At 42.4% G+C, this 20,559-nt stretch overlaps 1 protein-coding gene across 2 annotated transcripts in view; it reads left to right on the forward strand.

Annotated features, from left to right (window-relative positions):
• Nucleotides 1–20,559, forward strand: part of LOC115184562 (macrophage mannose receptor 1) — a 72,602-nt gene that overhangs the window by 40,434 nt on the left and 11,609 nt on the right. For both annotated transcript variants that reach the window (XM_029745428.1, XM_029745429.1), the window contains exons 13-23: nt 632–753; nt 1,494–1,578; nt 2,930–3,080; nt 7,852–7,890; nt 8,326–8,489; nt 9,175–9,239; nt 13,023–13,123; nt 13,334–13,476; nt 13,692–13,800; nt 14,181–14,308; nt 17,720–17,758. In XM_029745428.1, coding sequence (XP_029601288.1) covers nt 632–753; nt 1,494–1,578; nt 2,930–3,080; nt 7,852–7,890; nt 8,326–8,489; nt 9,175–9,239; nt 13,023–13,123; nt 13,334–13,476; nt 13,692–13,800; nt 14,181–14,308; nt 17,720–17,758 — 1,146 coding nt within the window. The remainder of the gene's footprint in view (nt 1–631; nt 754–1,493; nt 1,579–2,929; nt 3,081–7,851; nt 7,891–8,325; nt 8,490–9,174; nt 9,240–13,022; nt 13,124–13,333; nt 13,477–13,691; nt 13,801–14,180; nt 14,309–17,719; nt 17,759–20,559) is intronic.

A 20,559-nucleotide genomic window follows, 5' to 3' on the forward strand; every position in this document is an offset into this window, starting at 1 on the left:
TTGACATCTATACAGCCAGGTTCTACAATATAACAACATAATAATAATAGCTGCCATTCAGGAGACGCTTTTATCCACAGTCATGCATGCGTACATTTTACAGTATGGCTGGTCTCGGGAATCAATCCCACTATCCTGATCTTGCAAGCACCATGTCCTACCAACTGATCTACAGAGGTTCTAAGTCATTTAGGATAATGACCTGGTTTGTCGTCACTTAAGGATCTCTTCCTAACTGTAACAGATCAGGATCCAGAGACAGTCTGTAGAATAAGGATCTCTTCCTCACTGTAACAGATCATGATCCAGAGACAGTCTGTAGTATAAGGATCTCTTCCTCACTGTAACAGATCAGGATCCAGAGACAGTCTGTAGAATAAGGATCTCTTCCTCACTGTAACAGATCAGGATCCAGAGACAGTCTGTAGTATAAGGATCTCTTCCTAACTGTAACAGATCAGGATCCAGAGACAGGATGTGTCCTAAATGACAGTCTTTTCCCTGTGTTGTGCCAATGGGGCTCTGGTCTAAAGTAGTGCACTACCCCATAGGGCTCTGGTCTAAAGTAGTGCACTACCCATAGGGCCCTGGTCTAAAGTAGTGTACTGAATAGGTTGTCTGTCTGGTCCAGTTCTTTACAGTGCCTCGCGCAGATGAGAAGACCTGGTTTGAGGCTCGAGACATCTGCAGGGTGATTGGAGGAGACCTACTCAGCATACACAGCTCTACGGACCTCCAGTCTATTCATCATGTGTAAGTTCTACAAATAACCTCACTTAAACACTCAGATATTCCAACACACACCTTTATCGATGAGCAACGATTCCAGACCCCCAAAAATTTTCGACAGGACTTATTCTAGGATCTATAGAGTCAACCTATAAAGGTTTAGTAACATGTTTGTTATCTATAAAGGTTTAGTTACATGTTTGTTACCTACAAAGGTTTAGTAACATGTTTGTTACCTATAAAGGTTTAGTAACATGTTTGTTACCTATAAAGGTTTAATAACATGTTTGTTACCTATAAAGGTTTAGTAACATGTTTGTTACCTATAAAGGTTTAGTAACATGTTTGTTACAGTATATGACAGTTCTATTTCCACCTTCTTCCAGTTTTCTCAAACAAGGTCCACTAGGTGGGGCCCCAGACATACCAATAATGTAATACTGCTAACTCACACTGATAGAAGTTGTATTCCCTGCCATGGTGATAATATAGTATTGTTTTGGATACCGTAGCCATGGTGATAATATAGTATTGTTTTGGATACCGTAGGTATGGTGATAAGATAGTATTGTTCTGGATACAATAACCATGGTGATAATATAGTATTGTTTTGGACACCGTAGCCATGGTGATTATATAGTATTGTTTTGGACACCGTAGCCATGGTGATAATATGATATTGTTTTGGATACTGTAGCCATGGTGATAATATGATATTGTTTTGGACACCGTAGCCATGGAAATAATGTGATATAATGTTTTAGATACCGTAGCCATGGTGGGACTTCCTGGATCGGCCTGAGTGCTCAGGATCCAAACGCTGGCTACGCCTGGACTGATGGGTCACCAGTGAGTTATGTTCACATAATAATACTAATTATAATACTAGTACTACTACTAATTATAATAATAATAGTAACACTACTACTACTACTACTACTAATAGTAATACCAATACTGCTACCAATAGTAATACTACTATTGCTACTAATAGTAATACTGCTACTACTACTACTACTACTACTACTAATAGTAATATTACTACTGCTACTACTACTAGTAATACTACTAATAGTAATACTACTAATAGTACTAATAGTAGTACTACCTTTTCTATGACTACTACTAGTCATAGAAATACTACTACTGCTACTAGTACTACTACTACTTCTACTACTACTAATATAACACTACTACTCCTACTACTACTACTACTACAACAAAAATAGTAATAATACTACTACTACTACTACTAATTATAATTATAATAGTAATACTACTATTACTACTACTACTACTACTACTAATATACTACTACTACTACTACTACTAATATAATACTACTACTACTACTACTACTTATAATAATAATAGTAATACTACAACTACTACTACTAATAATAATAATAGTACTACTACTAGTACTAGTACTACTACTACTAATAGTAATACTACTACTACTAGTAATACTACTACTAGTACTACTACTAGTACTCCTACTAGTAATACCAGTAGTACTTCTACTGCTACTACTACTGCTAGTAATACTTATAGTAATACTACTACTACTAATAGTAATACTACTACTACTAATAGTAATACTACTACTACTAGTACTACTACTACTACTACTAGTACTACTAGTAGTTCTTCTACTACTACTAATAGTAATACTACTACTACTAATAGTAATACTACTACTACTAATAGTAATACTACTACTACTAGTACTACTACTACTACTACTAGTACTACTAGTAGTTCTTCTACTACTACTAATAGTAATACTACTACTACTAATAGTAATACTACTACTACTAGTACTACTACTACCAGTACTACTAGTAGTTCTTCTACTACTACTAATAGTAATACTACTACTACTAATAGTAATACTACTACTACTAATAGTAATACTACTACTACTAGTACTACTACTACTACTACTACTACTACTAGTAGTTCTTCTACTACTACTAATAGTAATACTACTACTACTAGTAGTACTACTACTACTGCTAATTATAATAAGGTGTTGCTGGTATTGTTCCTGAACACTTCCAACTGAACTGCCTCCCATGTTGGCTGATGTTTTTCCTCGAGGAATGTTCATGATTGTCTGTGATAGATTTGAAGTATTGTTCATCAGAAGTCTACCTCATGGGAAAGGTCTTTCTATTACAAATGTGTTTGTCCTCAGCTGTCCTTCCAACACTGGATGAAGGGGCAACCAGACAACTACAACAGCGTGGAGTCCTGTGCTGAGATTTACTCTAACTGGGATGAAAAGGGATCCTGGAACGATGTAGACTGTGAGGGGTACAACGACTGGCTGTGTGAGATCCCTAAAGGTACTGTGAGGTCTACAATGACTGGCTGTGTGAGATCCCTAAAGGTACTGTAATGTATGGATCAATGACTGGCTGTGTGAGATCCCTAAAAGTACTGTAATGTATGGCTCAATGACTGACTGTGTGAGATCCCTAAAGGTACTGTAATGTATGGCTCAATGACTGGCTGTGTGAGATCCCTAAAAGTACTGTAATGTATGGCTCAATGGCTGGCTGTGTGAGATCCTTAAAGGTAATGTATGGCTCAATTACTGGCTGTGTGAGATCCCTGAAGTTAAGGTAATGTATGCCTACAATGACTGGCTGTGTAAGATCCCTAAAGTTACTGTAATGTATGGCTACAATGACTGACTGTGTGAGATCCCTAAAGGTAATGTATGGCTCAATGACTGGCTGTGTGAGATCCCTGAAGGGAAATGCTTACTTGCAAGCCCTTAATTAACCAACAATGCAGTTTAAAGAAAAATAAGTGTTTTAAGAAAGTATTTACTAAATAAACATTTAATTAAAAAATAAGAAAAAAATAAAATCTAAAAATAACTAATTAATGCACATCAATAAAATAACAGTAGCGAGGCCATATGGGGCTCCCGAGTGGCGCAGCGGTCTAAGGCACTGCATCTCAGTTGCCATACCAGGCGTTGATGCAACCAGTCAGGATGCTCTTGGTGGTGCAGCATTAGAATTTTCTGAGGATCTGAGGATCCATGACACACCTTTTCAGCCTCCTGAGGGGAATAGCAGTGGTCGTGCCCTCTTCACGACTGTCTTGGTGTGTTTGGACCATGATAGTTTGTTGGTGATGTGCACACCAAGGAACTTGAAGCTCTCAACCTGCTCCACTACAGCCCCGTCGATGAGAATGGGGGCGTGCTGGGCCCTCCTTTTCCTGTAGTCCACGATCATCTCCTTTGTCTTGATCACGTTGAGGGAGAGGTTGTTATCCTGGCACCACACTGCGAGCTCTCTGACCTCCTCCCTATAGGCTGTCTCATCATTGTCGGTGATCAGGCCTACCACTGTTGTGTCGTCAGCAAACTTAATGATGGTGTTGGAGTCATGCTTGGTCATGCAGTATTGGGTGAACAGGGAGTACAGGAGGAGACTGAGCCCGCACCCCTGAGAGGCCCCTGTGTTGAGGATCAGCGTGGCAAATGTGTTGCTGCCTACCCTCACCACCTGGGGGTGGCTCGTCAGGGTGTCCATGATCCAGTTGCAGAGGGAGGTGTTTAGTCCCAGGGTCCTTAGCTTAGTGATGAGCTTTGAGGGCACTATGGTGTTGAATCCTGAGCTGTAGTCAATGAATAGCATTTTCACGTAGGTGGTCCTTTTGTCCAGGTGAGAAAGGGCAGTGTGGAGTGAAATAGAGCTTGCGTCATCTGTTGGGTCGGTATGCAGATTGGAGTGGGTCTAAGGTTTCTGGGATAATGGTGTTGATGTGAGCCATGACCAGCCTTTCAAAGCACTTCATGTTTATAGACGTGAGTGCTGCGGGTCGGTCGTCATTTAGGCAGGTTACCTTGGTGTTCTTGGGCACAGGCACTATGGCAATCTGCTTGAAACATGTTTCATGTTACAGACCCGGTTAGGGACAGATTGAAAATGTCAGTGAAGACACTTGCCAGTTGGTCAGCGCATGCTCGGAGTACACATCCTGGTAATCTGTCTGTCTCTGCGGCCTTGTGAATGTTGACCTGTTTAAAGGTCTTACTCACATCGGCTACGGAGAGTGTGATCACACAGTCATCCAGAACAGCTGGTGCTCTCATGTATGCTTTAGTGTTGCTTGCCTCGAAGCACGCATAGAAGCAATTTAGCTCATCTGGTAGGCTTGCGTCAATGGGCAGCTTGCAGCTGTGCTTCCCTTTGTAGTCTGTAATAGTTTGCAAGCCCTGCCACATCCGACGAGCATCGGGGCCGGTGTAGTGGGATTCAATCTTTGTCCTGTATTGACGCTTTGCCTGTTTGATGATTCATTGAAGGGCATAGTGGGATTTCTTATAAGTTTCCGGGTTAGAGTTGTCGTGTCTTTGGGCACCATTAACTGAAGACATGTTTATCAAAATAACTCCCTGTAATTATTATCATTCGATTAAACTGATTAATCGTTTAACTGTAATTAACTAGGAGATCGGGGCACCAAGGAAAATATTCAGATTAAAGTTATAATTTTCCTAATATAACTTTCCTATATCATAACATTATATTCTATTATAGGATAGGCCGATTATCTTCTGATTTAAATGGTGTATTTTACCTCGCGTCCAGTCTCATTCCCAACGTCGTAAATTGTTGTATCTGCACGAACCCAGCCTTTACTAAAAGTCATCCATACATCAATTGTCTTCAAATCATTTATTTACTAAACTAAGTAATTCACAGAAAGCATACAAACAGTAATTATCGTCACAAAGAATTGGTAGAGTAATGTGCCCTAGTGGGCTAAACTGGCATGGCTGGTGTCTTGTTAAAAACAAAGGGTCATAAAGGGCAGCTGAGAAGACACTACAGAGTTCATAAATATTAACAATTGATATGCTAATCCTTTGCACATGAACGCTCATTCATTCGGGAACAATTGCAATCAATATATATTTACGCTCAGTGTGTCGTCGGGATCCTTGTTGGAGAGTTTTTGTCCTGTTGGAGAGTTTTTGTCCGCGTTCTCTCTCTCTTGGTTAGAATGGACTTTCAAAGCGACATTTATTAATGTCGTTATAGAATGGATGTTTCGTCGGTCTTCGCGTTCGATGATATCGAGTACTTAGCTGCAGACTAATAATTAATATCAAAGACTTGTTCTTATTCTGTCGGTATCGATAGTCTAAAAGTTAACCACGTGGTGTAGTTAACTTTCAGTAGAGGAATTGGATGGTCAAACCTATTGGCCAACTCGTAATGGAGTGGAGGCCTGGTCTGATGAAGGAAAATCAGGGTGGGGATTTTATACGTGAACATAGAACAGGCTTGTCACATGACGCCTGGTCCTGTTTGTGTCCCTGGGGGGAGTGCCGATGACTGATTTAAGCTTTGAACAGAAATACATTCTATCACATTAACATCAGCACATAGCATCTCAACGTATTCCAAATAGCTTTATTCTTATTAATACATTTTATACAACCATTTAGATGCAAGTCCCATAGCTGAGGCTATTATATAAACGGTATTATGGTAATATGGCTATATTGTCTCTTCTGAGTATCACAAAATTGTACCAAGCGGACCAGTTCGTAGCTGGATTCTTCACCGATCTTTATACCTTCTCCAGAACATAAATGTCGTTCGGTTCCCCAATTTTGTAAGTTGTAAAAATTTCCTTTGTCTCTCTATGAAACCTCTCTGTGTCTCAACTGGCCCATGCGGCAGGACATTCTCCATTAGAACTTTACGACCCCTTCACACAGGGCCTGGGTGGGGGGAGGTAGGTTGGGGGATGGTGCAAAGGGGAGGGGGTCAACTGTCCTCCCTGTACTCAAAGAGGGCAACGTCATTACAGAGTCCTGCTCCTTGAAAGCAGCAGCTCTACCCTTTAGCTCAGTGCGGATGTTGCCTGTAATCCATGGTTGAGGTATGTATCCTTCTGGTTGAGGTATGTACATATGGTCACTGTGGGAACGACGTTGTCGATGCACTTATTGATGAAGCCACTGTGACGTAGAAGTCCGTCACTGGCCGCGGGCAGCATTTGGTACTTTAAAGCACTCACACATTCATCACTCCTCCCTGCTCCATTATCAGATAAGTTAACAATGTGGGTCGACACACAATTAACTTTTCTCTATCTTAGTACATACATTTCACACTTACGTCAGTAACCGGTTAGGGTATAAAGAAATAAACAGACAAGTGTTCATATTTAATATAAGCAATATTTATTATACTTAGATGTTTTGGATGAGCGCATTGTTTGTTCTGTTCCTCCCTCTCTCCATCGCTGTAGCTTCGGGGTATGCTGGATAAGGACCCGAGCTAAGGGAATTGGGCTTACTTTGTAGTGCCTGTCCGGAATGGCTCATTAATGTAAATGGGCATATTGGAAGACACTGTCAGTGGTGATGTCATTTTGTAAATGTTATATTGTGATGTTTCATAAACGTGTTGCAATGTATATATTTTGGTATGTTTAGATAAATGGAATCTGTAGGTTGAATAGGTAATTGCTTAATTAATTAGTGTTAATTGCTCTGAGGGGAGGGGCTACCCCTACAAAAGGAGCCTCTCTTTCAGTTCATAGGGAGGCATTTTGGATTGAGCTGTGGGTGGGGCAGCTTTGTTTTTAAGCTGTCCCATGAGGTATACGTTTGATGGCAGTACTGTTGTTTTTGTTCCGGAATCACTATGTAAATAAACACCTTTGCACAGAAGAACTTTTGCGGCTCCGCCATCTTTTTCTTTTTGTGGAGGTTAGGTTTTCCAGTTTAGCCTTCTGGCCTACTCTACGTGACACATTGACTGATGTGGTATACTTTTTTTTCTCTGGTTGCACATGTAACATGCTGGTAGAAATGAGGTAGAACTGATTTAAGTTTCTCTGCATTAAAGTCTCCGGCCACTAGGTGCGCCATGAGGTTCTGGTCAAAAGTGCATCACTATAAAAGGAAGACATTCAGGATGTAGCGCCTCTGTCTGTGGGACGGAAGTATTTTAGTCGACCTCACGTGCATGATTAGTAATCTTACTGGGACCAGAAGGCTTTAGCTTGGTGAGCTAACACAGACTTCTCTCTCCTCTTCTCCATTCTCCTCCTCTTTTCTCTGCTGCATTACAGGAGTGACCCCACTACCTCCTCCCAACAACACCGTCCCTGGTAAGTTTCCTTGACAGTACGCATCCCATAGCTCCCAGGACTCCCTGGAAAATAATGGCAAGTGTTGATGAGTTGTCTATCACTCAATGAATAAATGAATGAGCTCACCACATTTAAAAGTATAAATATTTTGAGGACGCATTGTGGTATGCTAGTTTGAACTTTGGAATGCAGTCCAAACGGCCTATGACAAGTCCCCTCGAGAGACCGAGCGGACAAGTCCCCTCGAGACCGAGCGGACAAGCCCCCTTCTAGAGACTACACCAAGCAGATAAGTCTCTAGAGGGGACTTATGTGCTTGGTCTCTAGAGGGAACTTATGTGCTTGGTCTCTAGAGGGGACTTATCTGCTTGGTCTCTAGAGGGGAATTATGTGCTTTGTCTCTAGTCTAGACCAAGCAGATAACTTATTTGAGTATTTTCTAATCCTGTCTAGAGTATAATGTGACAGAGGATGGCTGGCTGGAGTTTGGAGGCTCTCAATATTACTTTAATTCTGAACTGCTGGCCATGGAGGACGCCAGACACTACTGTCAGCAGAGGCATGGGGACCTTGTTGTTATCAACGGACTAACAGAAAATACATTTCTGTGGAAAAAGGTAAACACCTATAGTGTCGCTATAGTCCTGCTTTCAAACACATTGGCAGAGCTATATACACCAGTGGTGTATAGTACTTAAGTAAAAATACTTTAAAGTACTTCTACTTCACTACATTCCTAAAGAAAGTGATATGCTTTTTACTCCATACACTTTCCCTGACACCCAAAAGTAACATTTTGAATATTTAGCAGGACAGGAAAATGGTCCAATTCACGCACTAATCAATCCCTGGTAATCCTTACTGCCTCTGATCTGACGGACTCACGGCCTCACGGAACACAAAGGCTTCGTTTGTATATGATGTCTCAGTGTTGGAGTGTGCACCTGGCTAGCCGTAAATAAGAAATATTTGCTCAATATAAGGAATTTGACATTTAGTTTTGATACTTAAGTATATTTAAAAACATACTTTTAGACTTTTACTCAAGAAGTATTTTACTGGGTGACTTTCATTTTATATTAAGGAATCTTTACTTTTACTCAATTATAATAATTGGGTACTATTTCCACCACTGATATACACTGAATCCACAAAACATTAAGAACACCTTTCTAACATTGAGTTGAACCCCCTTTTGCCCTCAATTCGTCGGGGCTTGGACTCTACAAGGTGTCGAAACAGACGGTACCCCATGTTGACTCCAAGACAGCTAGTCCCTAATGTTAATTGCTCTTTTTTCAGATCAATAAAGAGCATTTGGGAATCCATTACATCGGGCTAACAGTTGATCTTGATCGCTCTTTCGGGTGAGTATAAAACGAGTAAAAGAAGATTATCAAACAAATAAAAATACAATGTTTTTTATATCACTTCTAAACTGGTGGTGTCAAACTGCTGTTCTATTGCTGCGTTCATGACATTTTAGAAACTCTAAAATACAAGCTTCCTTTCTGGGAGAAATCAATTTAAAAGGCCCTCCAATTGGAGACTTTTCAGACATGCTGAACTCTGACGTCACCTACCAAGAACATAACTTGACAAAACATTATTTATCCAAATCAATTTATTTGGACCTTTTTTTAACACTATAATTTGGATGAGAGCGTGATGGCTGCGCTTTTTGTTCATGGTTGACGTAGCTACTTAGACATTAGCCAGTTGGCGTTCTCAGCCAGGTCAAAGCATGTGAATGCACACAACTCATTGCTCCGTGTTTAGAAGTTGTATTTCCGAACATTCCGGCATGTCATGAACGCAGGATATTTTCTGAGTATTGTCTGTGTTCTATGTCTTGTGTGTTCTGAGTTCTTGTGTTTTGAGTTCTGTGTTCCATGTTTCGTGCAGAGGAGAAGCCACGGCAGGGCCAGGCTGGGCAGAGGCCCTGCCAGATTGAATACTGGCCCACCCAATAAGGCTGGCTTAAAATATAAAAATTGAAATAAATTATTTTGATTTGTTGTTTGTATTGCTTCCTGACTTATCAGAAATGTTGAAAAATGCAGTGGGTTTCAGGGATACCCCACCACCTTACACATACAGTTCCTTCAGAAAGGATTCATATCCCTTGATTTATTCTTCATTCTGTTGTTACAGCCTGAATTCAAAATGGATTAAATAGTATTTTTTCTCTCACAAATCTACACACAATACCCTGTAATGACAAAGTACAAACTTGTTTTTATAAATGTTTACACATTTATTGAAAATGAAATACAGACATCTCATTTACATAAATATTCACACCTCTGAGTGAATACATGTTAGAATCACACTTGGCAGCGATTACAGCTGTTAGTCTTTCTGGGTAAGTCTCTAAGAGCTTTCCACACCTAGATTCTGCAACATTTGCCCATTATTCTTTGAAACATTATTCAAGCTCTGTCAAATTGGTTGTTGATCATTGCTAGACAACCATTTTCAGGTCTTGCCCTAGATTTTCAAGTAGATTTAAGTCAAAACTTTAATATCGGCCACTCAGGAACATTCGCTGTCTTCTTGGTAAGCAACTCCAGTGTAGATTTGGCCTTGTGTTTTAGGTTATTGTTCTGCTGAAAGGTGAATTCATCTCCCAGTGTCAGGTGGAAAACAGACTGAACCAGGTTTTCCTCTAGGATTTTGCTTGTGCTACGCTCCATTCCATTTCCTTTTATCCTGAAAACCTCCCCAGTCCTTAACCTGTTGGGGATAGGGGGCAGTATTTGCACGGCCGGATAAAAAATGTACCCGATTTAATCTGGTTACTACTCCTGCCCAGTAACTAGAATATGCATTATTGGCTTTGGATACAAAACACCCTAAAGTTTCTAAAACTGTTTGAATGGTGTCTGTGAGTATAACAGAACTCATATGGCAGGCAAAAACCTGAGAAGATTCCTTACAGGAAGTGGCCTGTCTGACCATTTCTTGCCCTCCTTGATCATCTCTATCCAAAACAGGGGATCTCTGCTGTTACGTGACACTTCCTACGGCTCCCATAGGCTCTCAGAAGGCGGGAAAAAGCTGAATGATGTAATTCCAGCCCCAGGCTGAAACACATTAGCGCTTTTGGTTAGTGCTCTATCAGAGGGCCATCAGACTGAGGCTCGTGCATGAGGGGATCCCATGCTTTTACTTTCGCTCTCTTTGTATTAAAAAACGATTTCCCGGTCAGAATATTATCGCTTTTTTACGAGAAAAATGGCATAAAAATTGATTTTAAACAGCGGTTGACATGCTTCGAAGTACGGTAATGGAATATTTACAATTTTTTTGTCACGAAATGCGTTGTGCTCGTCACCCTTCTTTAACATTCGGATAGTGTCTTGAACGCACGAACAAAACAGAGGATATTTGGATATAACTATGGATTATTTGGGACCAAACCAACATTTGTTATTGAAGTAGAAGTCCTGGGAGTGCATTCTGACGAAGAACACCAAAGTTAATAACATTTTTCTTATAGTAAATCTGACTTTGGTGAGTGATAAACTTGCTGGGTGTCTAAATAGCTAGCCCTGTGATGCCGGGTTATCTACTCAGAATATTGCAAAATGTGCTTTCACCGAAAAGCTATTTTAAAATCGGACATATCGAGTGCATAGAGGAGTTCTGTATCTATAATTCTTAAAATAATTGTTATGCTTTTTGTGAACGTTTATCGTGAGTAATTTAGTAAATTTTGAGTAAATTCACAGGAAGTTTGCGGGGGGTGTGCTAGTTCTGAACGTCACATGCTAATGTAAAAAGCTGGTTTTTGATATAAATATGAACTTGATTGAACAAAACATGCATGCATTGTATAACATAATGTCCTAGGTGTGTCATCTGATGAAGATCATCAAAGATTAGTGCTGCATTTAGCTGTGGTTTGGGTTTTTGTGACATTATATGCTAGCTTGAAAAATGGGTGTCTGATTATTTCTGGCTGGGTACTCTGCTGACATAATTTAATGTTTTGCTTTCGTTGTAAAGCCTTTTTGAAAACGGACAGTGTGGTTAGATTAACGAGAGTCTTGTCTTTTAAAATGGTGTAAAATAGTCATATGTTTGAGAAATTGAAGTAATAGCATTTCTAAGGTATTTGAATAACGCGCCACGGGATTTCACTGGCTGTTACGTAGGTGGGACGATTTCGTCCCGCCGACCCTAGAGAGGTTAACGATGACAAGCATACCCATAACATGATGCAGCCACCACTATGCTTGAAATATGAAGAGTGGTTGTCACGATCGTCTAAACGAGTAGACCAAGGCGCAGCATGGTTAGAGTTCCACATGTTTAATAAATATGAAACTCACCAAAACAATACAGACGAAAACGAAGCGTGACGTTCTGGGCTGCTCACAGGCAGCTACACAAACACAAGATCCCACAAAGCACAGGAGGGGAAAAGGTTGCCTAAGTATGATTCCTAATCAGAGACAACGATAGACAGCTGCCTCTGATTAGGAACCATACTCGGCCCAAAACAAAGAAATACAAAAACATAGAAAAAGAACATAGAAAGCCCACCCCAGTCACACCCTGGACTAACCAAAATAGAGAACAAAACCCTTTCTATGGCCAGGGCATGACAGTACCCCCCCCCCAAAGGTGCGGACTCTAAAGGGGAGGGTCCGGGTGGGCCTTCCTTACGGCGGCAGCGTGACAGTGGTACTCAGTGATGTGTTGTATTGAATTTTCCCCAAACAAAACACTTTGTATTCATGACAAAAAGTTACATTCTTTGCCCAATTTTTGCCAAATTACTTTAGTGCCTTGTTGCCTTATTTTTTATTCAGTACAGGCTTCCTTCTTTTCACTATATCATTTAGGTTAGTATTGTGATTGTTGATCCATCCTAAGTTTTCTCCTATCACAGCCATTACACTGGTTTAATATCACCATTGGTCTCATGGTGAACTCCCTGAGCGGTTTCCTTCCTCTCCAGCATCTTAGTTACGGACGCATGTATCTTTGTAGTGACTGGGTGTACACCATCCAAAGTGTAATTAATAACTTCACCATGCTCAAAGGGATATTCAATATCTTATGTTTTGTGTTCTGAGTTATTGTGTACTGTGTTCTTGAATTCTTGTGTTCTGAGTTATTGTGTCCTGTGTTCTGTCCAGGTGGATGGACGGTTCCCCAGTAGTATTCCAGAGATGGGACAACAACCAGCCGGACTTCAGGAACAATGATGAGAACTGTGTTGCCATGGCTAGCTACATTGGTGAGCTAAAGATGAGATGAGGCCAAAAAAAAATCTTCTCTTATAAGAACTTCCATTGAGTTATTTTCATTCAGAATCTTGGGGCTGGTTACCACATAACTCAATGGCATGACTAGGACTACTATAACTGTCTGTTCAGGTTTCTAGCATGACTATAACTGTGTGTTCATATTTCTGGCATGACTATAACTGTGTTTTCTGTGTGTTCAGGTTTCTGGCATGATTATAACTGTGGCACTGAAATGAAGTCCATCTGTGAGAGGAGTGGTTCCCCCCCAGTGAACAGCACCGTGCCCCCTACTGCCCCCCCCACAGGAGGCTGCCCCCCGGAATGGATCCTCTACCAGTCTAAGGTCAGTAAGAGGAGAGAATGGATCCTAAGGTCAGAGATCAAAGGTTACACAGGAGGAGTGATATAATCATGATTATGTAATAATAATATGTTAAATGTCTTTCACATGAAAACAGACGATACAGTTTTACAACAGGCTTTGAGAATGGAAGTCTAACTCAAAGTGTTTGCCTATAATCAATCAACTTGATTAATTGCTTATTGATTTGTTTATAGTGCTACAAACTGACTGGATACCGGGTACCTAGCACCTGGCTCGAGGCCAGATCGTTCTGCCAATCCATGGGAGCTAACCTGGCGTCCGTCACCAATAGGCAGGAGCAAGGTGAGATTATTTTAACCTCTATGGAGCTGCTCATGCTGTCACAGATGCTATAATGGAACAGATATAAAGATGAGTCATCTATCTACCTCTATGGAGCTGCTCATGCTGTCACAGACTCTATAATGACACAGATCTAAAGATGAGTCCTCTATCTACCTCTATGGAGCTGCTCATGCTGTCACAGATGCTATAATGGAACGGATATACGGATGAGTCCTCTATCTATCTCTATGGAGCTGCTCATGCTGTCACAGACTCTATAATGACACAGATCTAAAGATGAGTCCTCTATCTATCTCTATGGTGCTGCTCATGCTGTCACATATGCTATAATGAAACAGATATAAGGATGAGTCCTCTATCTATCTCTATGGTTGCAGTGTTTCTGACGACCCAGATGACTTCTGGTGCTACTGACCTGTGGATTGGACTGAGTAACTTAAACCGGGACGCGTTTGTTTGGACCGATGGCCAGGCAGTCAAATACTTAAACTTCGATTTCATGAAGGTACGCATGTACACACATTTACCTAAGCAATGAGGGCCGAGGGTTGTGTTCCACGGCCAATATACCACAGCTGGTCGTAGGCATGACGACCAAGCAGACATTTACACATTTAAACATAAATAAAACATTCACATAAGACATAATCAATGTTCCATGTTCTGCCTAAAATGCAGAGAAGCACGAGATTGAACTTCACTCACCTTTCTCTAGTTTTCCTCTTCAGTTGACAGTGTTTCGCTCTACTGTGGGAATTGTAATCGAATCAGCACAATGTTAGCCAATTTTAATGTAAAATACCGACACAAAACGAACTATGCAAGAGATTTTCTTGTAGGCAGAGCTCATTGGAGTAGGATTCTATTGACAGGCAGGACTCAGCCTGTACTCTACACAGACCGGTGCCACATTACCAATCAGAGCTGCATAGCCATATATGGATCTGTGCCGTTCACTGTGTTTAGGCTACAGTACGAGCGGTCGGTTGTAGATGCTCTTGTTCTGAGATCAAAGAGAGAGCTACATGTAGCCACCGGTGTATGTTTTGCTAGTTAGCTAGTTATTAGCCCAGTTCTAGCTCATTTCCAGTCAAAAATTTCAATAAGCATTTCTCTACGTCTGGCCATGCTTTCCACCTGGCTACCCCAACCCCGGCCAACAGCTCAGCACCCCCCCCCCCCCCGCTTCTCCTTCACCCAAATCCAGACAGCTGATGTTCTGAAAGAGCTGCAAAATCTGGATCCCTGCAAATCAGCTGGGCTAGACAATCTGGACCCTCTCTTCCTAAAATTATCCGCCGCCATTTTTGCAACCCCTATTACAAGTCTGTTCAACATCTCTTTCGTATCGTCTGAGATTCCTGGAGATTGGAAAGCGGCCGCGGTCATCCCCCTCTTCAAAGGGGGTGACACTCCAGACCTAAACTGTTACAGACCTATATCTATCCTGCCCTACCTTTCTAAAGTCTTCGAAAGCCAAATGAACAAACATATCACCGACCATTTCGAATCCCACCGTACCTTCTCCGCTATGAAATCTGGTTTCTGAGCTGGTCATGGGTGCACCTCAGCCACGCTCAAGGTCCAAAACGATATCATAACCGGTATCAATAACAGACAGTAGAGTGCAGCCATCTTCATCGAACTGGTCAAGGCTTTCGACTCTGCCAATCACCGTATTCTTATTGGCAGACTCAACAGCCTTGGTTTCTCTAATGACTGCCTCGCCTGGTTCACCAACTACTTCTCAGACAGAGTTCATTATGTCAAATCAGAGGGCCTGCCACAGGGTGCAATTCTCAGGTCGACTCTCTTCTCTGTATACATCAATGATGTCGCTCTTGCTGCTGGTGATTCTCTGATCCAACTCTACGCAGACGACACCATTCTGTATACATCTGATGCCCTTCTTTGGACACTGTGTTAACAAACCTCCAAACGGGCTTCAATGCCATGCAACACTCCTTCCGTGGCCTCCAACTGCTCTTAAACGCAAGTAAAACTAAATGCATGCTCTTCAACTGACCGCTGGCCGCACCCTCCCGCCCGACTAGCATCACTACTCTGGACGGTTCTGACCTAGAATATGTGGACAACTATAAATACCGCAGTGTCTGGTTAGACTGTAAACTCTCCTTCCAGACTCACATTAAGCATCTCCAATCCAAAATTAAATCTAGAATCGGCTTCCTATTTTGCAACAAAGCCTCCTTCACTCATGCTGTCAAACATACCCTCGTAAAACTGACTATCCTACCATTTCTTGACTTCAGCGATGTCATTTACAAAATAGCCTCCAACACTCTACTCAGCAAATTGAATGCAGTCTATCACAGTGCCATCCATTTTGTCACCAAAGCCCCATATACTACCCACAACTGTGACCTGTATGCTCTCGTTGGCTTCTCCTCGCTACATATTCGTCGCCAAACCCACTGGCTCCAGGTCATCTATAAGTCTTTGCTAGGTAAAGTTCTGCTTATCTCAGCTCACTGGTCACCATAGCAGCACCCACCCGTAGCACGCGCTCCAGCAGGTATATTTCACTGGTCATCCCCAAAGCCAACACCTCTTTGGCCGCCTTTCCTTCCAGTTCTCTGCTGCCAATGATTGGAACGAACTGCAAACATCACTGAAGTTGGAGGCTTATATCTCCCTCACTAACTTTAAGCATCAGCAGTCAGAGCAGGTTACCGATCGCTGCAGCTGTATATAGTCCATCTGTAAATAGCCCATCCAACCAACTACCTACCTACCTCATCCCCATATTTGTTTTGTTTTCCTGCTCTTTTGCACACCAGTGTCACTACTTGCACATCCTCATCCTCATCTGCATATATCACTCCAGTGTAAATCTGCTAAATTGTAATTACTTTCGCCATTATTGGCCTATTTATTGCCTTACCTCGTTACTTCATTTGCACACACTGTATATAGACTTTTCTATTGTGTTATTGACTGTATATTTTTTTATGTGTAACTGTGTTGTTTTTGGTCGCACTGCTTTGCTTTATCTTGGTCAGGTCGCAGTTGTAAATGAGAACTTGTTCTCAACTGGCCGACCTGGTTAAATAAAGGTGAAATAAAATAATAACAATGGGGCAGTGGTTTCTTCCTACAAAAGTACAAAATGTGTGCATTTCTGGCCATTTTTGAAAAGCCAGTCAGGTAAAGAGCTTTTTTTATATCTTAAAGGGGCGGTGTTGTATTTTGAGACGGTCTTGAATAAGCTAAGTAGCCAATAGGCAGAGGGTAGAATAATTTGTATGATTCTATGTAATAATTGTATGGGAATAATAACGTAACATGTTTCTGGCATCAAACAACACATTCAGTCACCACCTTGTCTGAAGGACAAGTGGATCAACAGGTTAATGTCAAGTCCTGCATGTCTCATGGAATGTAGGCCTATATTGAACACCACACATTGGCTGCTACTGTAGACTGAATGATTGAACAGCTATTTCCATGTTAAAATGTTATGGGATGCATTTTCTCCATTGTTTTTGATGGATGGCCTCTCTGGTAGGCCTACATTATGATCAAAGAGCCAGAGTTGCCTCCTTGTCCACTGTTACAACTGTAACTTAAAGCAGGTACAGCCTCAGTGTTCACAGTAAAACTGTAACTTATAGTGGGTACAGCCTCAGTGTTCACAGTAAACGTGCGCTGGAAGTTGCACATCATTTTCACAACTTTCAAATTTGTGCAAAGCAGCCCTTAAATTTGCTTAGTGGTGAAAATTGAGTAAACATTTGACATAATATACAGATACATTACAGCCTGGAACACTGGTTGGCACACTGGACATGATGTAGTAGTTTACTTTGAGTTTAATTTGCTCATTTTATCCCTAAACCAGTAATGTTTCTTAATAAATAACCCTAATATATCATATTTTGTTTCTTAATTGTAGAGACTGTCGCAGATGTTCCCATGGCATCACCATAGTCAGGTAAAGTCCCTTTAAACTTTAAGTAAACACAGACGTACACACACAGGACCTAGTGAAGGTTTACACCCGCTTCGCACAGTCTTCACATTTTGCTGCCTTAAAGTTAATTAAAAAAGGAATTAAATTATGTTTTTTTCTGACAGATCTACACAAACCTATTCCACATATTCAAAATGAAAGAAAGTTGGAGAAAATGTTTTAAATTCATAAAAAAAATAATAAACAAAGAATGTCTTGATTGTGTATGTCTTCACATCCCAGAGGTCATTCTTGGTGGCAACACCCCAGAGATCATACTTGGTGGCAACACCCCAGAGATCATACTTGGTGGGAACACCCCAGAGTTCATACTTGGTGGGAACACCCCAGAGTTCATACTTGGTGGAAACACCCCAGAGTTCATACTTGGTGGAAACACCCCAGAGTTCATACTTGGTGGAAACACCCCAGAGTTCATACTTGGTGGAAGCCTCTTTGGGGAGGGTGTCTGGATCAAAAGACATGACATGAGCAGAGCCCAGGTAAAAAAGAAAAGGAAAGCTTACCCCAGTCTTCTGAAAACCCTGGTACTATCCCAGGGACAAGAAACCCTGCGACTATCCCAGGGACAAGAAACCCTGGGACTATCCATGGACAAGAAACCCTAACCCTGGAAGTATCCCAGGGACAAGAAACTCTGGGACTATCCCAGGGACAAGAAAGCCTGGTAAATTCCAGGGACAAGAAAGCCTGGGACTATCCCAGGGACAAGAAAGCCTGTGACTATCCCATGGACAAGAAAGCCTAGGACTATCCCAGGGACAAGAAAGCCTGGTACAATCCAGGGACAAGAAAGCCTGGGACTATACCAGGGACAAGAAACCCTGGGACTATCCCAGGGACAAGAAACCCTGGGACTATCCCAGGGACAAGAAACCCTGGGTCTATCCCAGGGACAAGAAACCCTGGGACTATCCCAGGGACAAGAAACCCTGGGACTATCCATGGACAAGAAACCCTAACCCTGGAAGTATCCCAGGGACAAGAAACTCTGGGACTATCCCAGGGACAAGAAAGCCTGGTAAATTCCAGGGACAAGAAAGCCTGGGACTATCCCAGGGACAAGAAAGCCTGTGACTATCCCATGGACAAGAAAGCCTAGGACTATCCCAGGGACAAGAAAGCCTGGTACAATCCAGGGACAAGAAAGCCTGGGACTATACCAGGGACAAGAAACCCTGGGACTATCCCAGGGACAAGAAACCCTGGGACTATCCCAGGGACAAGAAACCCTGGGTCTATCCCAGGGACAAGAAACCCTGGGACTATCCCAGGGACAAGAAACCCTGGGACTATCCATGGACAAGAAACCCTAACCCTGGAAGTATCCCAGGGACAAGAAACTCTGGGACTATCCCAAGGACAAGAAAGCCTGGTAAATTCTAGGGACAAGAAAGCCTGGTAAAATTCATTGACAAGAAACCCTAACACTGGAACTATCCCAGGACAAGAAACCCTGGGACTATCCCAGGGACAAGAAACCCTGGGACTATCCCAGGGACAAGAAACCCTGGGACTATCCCAGGGACAAGAAACCCTGGGACTATCCCAGGGACAAGAAACCCTGGGACTATCCCAGGGACAAGAAACCCTGGGACTATTCCAGGGAAAAGAAACCCTGGGACTACCCCAGGGACAAGAAAGCCTGGGACAATCCCAGGGACAAGAAAGCCTGGGACTATCCCAGGGACAATAAAGCCTGGGATGATCCCAGGGACAAGAAAACCTGGGACTATCCCAGGGACAAGAAACACTGGGACTATCCCAGGGACAAGAAACACTGGGACTATCCCAGGGACAAGAAACCCTGGCATTATCCCAGGGATAAAAAACCCTGGGACTATCCCAGGGACAAGAAACCCTAACCCTGGGACTATCCCAGGGAGAAGAAACACTGGGACTATCCCAGGGATAAGAAACCCTGGGACTATCCCAGGGACAAGAAACCCTTGGATTATCCCAGGGACAAGAAACCCAGGGACTATCCCAGGGACAAGAAACCCTAACCCTGGGACCATTCCAGGGACTGGAAAACCTTGCACTATCCCAGGGACAAGAAACCCTGGGACTACCCAGGGACAAGAAACTAGGGACTAACCCAGGGACAAGAAACGCTAGGACTATCCAGGGACAAGAAAGCCTGGGACTATCCCAGGGACAAGAAAGCCTTGGACTATCCCAGGGACAAGACAGCCTGGTACAATCCAGGTACAAGAAACCCTGGGACTATCCCAGGGACAAGAAACCCTGGGACTATCCCAAGGACAAGAAACCCTGGGACTATCCCAGGGACAAGAAATCCTGAGACTATCCCAGGCACAAGAAACCCTGGGACTATCCCAGGGATAAGAAATCCTGGGACTATCCCAGGCACAAGAAACCCTGGGACTATCCCAGGGACAAGAAACCCTGGGACTATCCCAGGGACAAGAAACCCTGGGACTATCCCAGGGACAAGAAACCCTGGGACTATCCCAGGAACAAGAAAGCCTGAGACTATCCCAGGGACAAGAAATCCTGGGACTATGACAGGAAACCCTGGGACTATCCCAGGGATATGAAAACCCTGGGACTATCCCAGGAACAAGAAAGCCTGAGACTATCCCAGGGACAAGAAATCCTTGAACTATGACAGGAAACCCTGGGACTATCCCAGCGACAAGAAACCCTAACCCTGGGACTATCCCAGGGACAAGAAAGCCTGGGACTGTTCCAGGGACAAGAAACCCAGGGACTATCCCAGGGACAAGAAATCTTGGGAC

The sequence above is a fragment of the Salmo trutta genome, unplaced genomic scaffold, assembly GCF_901001165.1.
Source record: "Salmo trutta unplaced genomic scaffold, fSalTru1.1, whole genome shotgun sequence".
NCBI lineage: Eukaryota > Metazoa > Chordata > Actinopteri > Salmoniformes > Salmonidae > Salmo > Salmo trutta.